Below are 2997 nucleotides of genomic sequence, written 5' to 3' on the forward strand. Positions count from 1 at the left end.
GAAAGAGACCCTGCCTCAAAAAATGACATGGGGACCCAAAGAGGCCAACCTCTGGCCTCCATGTGCACATGCATGCACAGTCACACACGTACATACTAACCCCATGCCCACCCACAAAGAGCTCCAAACGTCTCAGGAATGCTACTCTCCAAACCAAAACCCTGAGGCAGGACCCCGCACACTAGAGGACAGCCCATAAGTTACTTAGCAACAGAATAAAGACGCTTGGCTTCAACAGTAAAACAGCCACTCCAGAATGAAAATACTGGTATATTTGTGTAATGCAAAGAGAAGTACAGATAGAAATCTTCAAAACGCAAGTTACATTAATAAAAACATAGCAGTTTAAGCAAAAAGTATTATACAGTACTTGCAATGTAGTCCTTCAATTTCAAATGACAATGTCTACCAAAGAGATAGTATTTTAAATTATAGTTCTTATTAATCATTTAAAACAGCCATGAGTAGAACAGCACCACCTAACTTAGCAAACACCGCAGGTAAAATGTTTTGTCTCCTGGGAGAGGCACCATTATATCTCATTTCTTTTTACCACAGACAAAAGTCTTCAGAGTGAAAATTAGCTTCATAACACACAGTAAAACTGGGCTTATTAAAGCACAAGCCATTTCCACGAAAGTATTTTAACTTTTTATTGGGGAGAAAAAAAAAACCCAAACCCAAACAAGCCTGTGGTTCTCTGCCCTCCAGAGCCCGCCCCATCCGCAAATCACACTCGGTACAAACACATGCAATACTGTTTTTTTTTTTTTTCTCCACATTACTATCCAAAACACTTTACTCTTTAAAAGTCACAGTCTCACAGAAAGTTCCCGTTCAAGATTGATATACAAAGGAGCTGTTGCTGATGCGTAATTTTTAAAGTAATATAAACAGGGCTCCAAACCTTGCTCATTAACTGACTCAACAGTGACTGTCTCCCCCTCCCCCCCCCATTCCCATTTCCTCCTAAAGTTCAGTGTCACTGCTGGGAAAAGTTCCCCCGCACTTCCTAACAAGGCGCACAGCACACCTGGCCCTGTGGCCTGCAATTCAGAGGGGACTTAGTCCCTCCCTTCCATCTCCAACAGAAGATTCCCTAGCTCGCTCTCCTTCCCTGCAACGCAAAGGTAATGCCACTTGAGGTTGTCAAAAATAGCCTCTGTAGAAAACTGGCCATGGTCTCTAGGAAACTTTGCATGAATAAAACCAGTGTAGCCTTTATTTGGAAAAAAAAAAAAAAAAGAAAGAAAGAAAGAAAGAAAGAAAAGATTACACGTGGAAGAAAAGAAGTCGGTTACCAGTACAAAAAGACTGCAGGGCTTACTGCCGGGAAGAAAGTATAATTAGAAGGACGAACTGGTCCACGGCATCCCCTCCCCCGCCCCCAGAGCAGGAGTCTATACAATCCAAGTGCGAGTCCACTTCGAGAGTCTTGTGAAGGCAGCGGAGAAAAACCAGACACGGGACAGAAGGGGAAGAAGAAGCGCGGTCACCATCGAAGCCAGAGGGAGCCTGGGTCTCAGAGTGCGCCTCACAAACCGATGCCTTTCAGGTCGCAGGGGAGGGTGGCCTGCGTGGCCTGCGGGCTCTGGCAGCAGGGAAACTGAGCTCGGAAACAGTCCCTCAGCTCCCGGTTGAAGAGGAAGCACACCACGGGGTTGATGCCGGCCTGCGCGAACGTCAGCCACACCGAGGCTGTCAGGTAGGCCTGCGGAACAGCGCTCGGCCGCACCAGGACGCGCAGGTAACTGGCCACCACGTAGGGGCCCCAGAGGAGCAGGAAGAGCAGCGTGATGGCGTAGAACATCTTGCACAGCCTCTTCTCGGTCTTGAACTCCTCCAGCACCAGGAGGCGCCGGGCGCCGCGGCCCGGGCCTGCAGGCCTGATGCCCACGAGCGCAGGCGGCGTGGGCCCGCGGCCGAAGCCCGCCGTCCAGTTGGCGGCCGCCTGGCCGGTAGCGCCCGGGCCGTGGAAGGTCCAGTCGTGGCTGACGGCGGGCACCAGGCGCGCGGGCCGCATCTTGCGCCGGTCGTGGATGAAGAAGAGCAGGCGGAGGTAGACGAGGTGCGTGGCGCCCACCACCGCGGCCAGCAGCAGCAGGAAACCCAGCGCCCCCGGGGCGCCGTCGGGCCGCTGCTCCAGGGCGCACGGCGCGTCCTCGTCGTCCGCGCCCCCGCCGTCCAGCACCGGCGGGAAGGCCGCGGCTAGAGCCAGCGCCCAGGCGGCGCACACCAGCATCGCGGCGCACGGCCAGCCGGCCAGGCGCTCGGCGTAGAAGCGGTGGTGCGCGATGGCCAGGTAGCGGGTGACGCCCACGCCCAGCAGCAGGAAGGCCGCGTGGAAGCAGAAGAGCGCGGCCAGGAAGGCCAGCAGCTTGCAGCCCAGCGCGCCGGGAGGCGTCCCCGCCGCGGCCGCCGCGCGCCGCGCCGCCAGCATGACGGCCGGGAGGCAGGCGAGCGCGCGCAGCCCGTCGGCCAGGCACAGGTCGAGCAGCAGGTAGTAAGGCGCGCGGTGCAGGCTGCGCTCCCGCACGATGAGCAGCGCGAACAGCACGTTGCCGGCCAGGCTCACACACAGCAGCAGGCTGAGCGTGGCCAGCCTGAGGCCCAGCGCGGCCGCCTCGGCCCCGCCGCCGCCGCCCGGCTCGCTAGCGTTCGCCATCGCGGCCGTGCTCCTCCCCGCCGGCCCTCGCCGCTCGCCGTAGGCCGCCCCCGGCCTGCGCTCCGCCACGCTAGCTCCCCGGGCCCGCGGGGCTTGTCAGCCAGCGGCCGGCCGGCCCTGCCCCGGGGGCTCGGCGCGCCTTGGCCGCGCCGGCGCCATCTCAGCCGCGGTGCGCGCGGGAGGCGACGGCCACTCCCTGCGCCCTGGGCGCGGCGGGCTTCACTGCGGGCAGGCCCACGGCCCCCCGCATGCTCCGCGTCCTCCTCCCGGTCCTCCTCCGCCGCCGCGCCTCTTGGCTCTGCCCCCCGCCGGGCCCGCCGCTGCCGCCGCCT

The 2997-nt window shown here is 59.4% G+C and overlaps 1 protein-coding gene across 1 annotated transcript; it reads right to left on the reverse strand.

Moving 5' to 3' along the window:
• Positions 1–250: 250 nt before the first annotated feature.
• Positions 251–2939, reverse strand: Gpr27 (G protein-coupled receptor 27). Its single transcript, XM_055628550.1, has one exon. It carries the CDS (start codon positions 2663–2665, stop codon positions 1535–1537), a length of 1131 nt encoding a protein of 376 aa, XP_055484525.1. The 5' UTR covers positions 2666–2939; the 3' UTR covers positions 251–1534.
• Positions 2940–2997: the final 58 nt, after the last annotated feature.

This window comes from Psammomys obesus, unplaced genomic scaffold (genome assembly GCF_907164565.1).
Source record: "Psammomys obesus unplaced genomic scaffold, mPsaObe1.curated_primary_1811, whole genome shotgun sequence".
Classification (NCBI taxonomy): domain Eukaryota; kingdom Metazoa; phylum Chordata; class Mammalia; order Rodentia; family Muridae; genus Psammomys; species Psammomys obesus.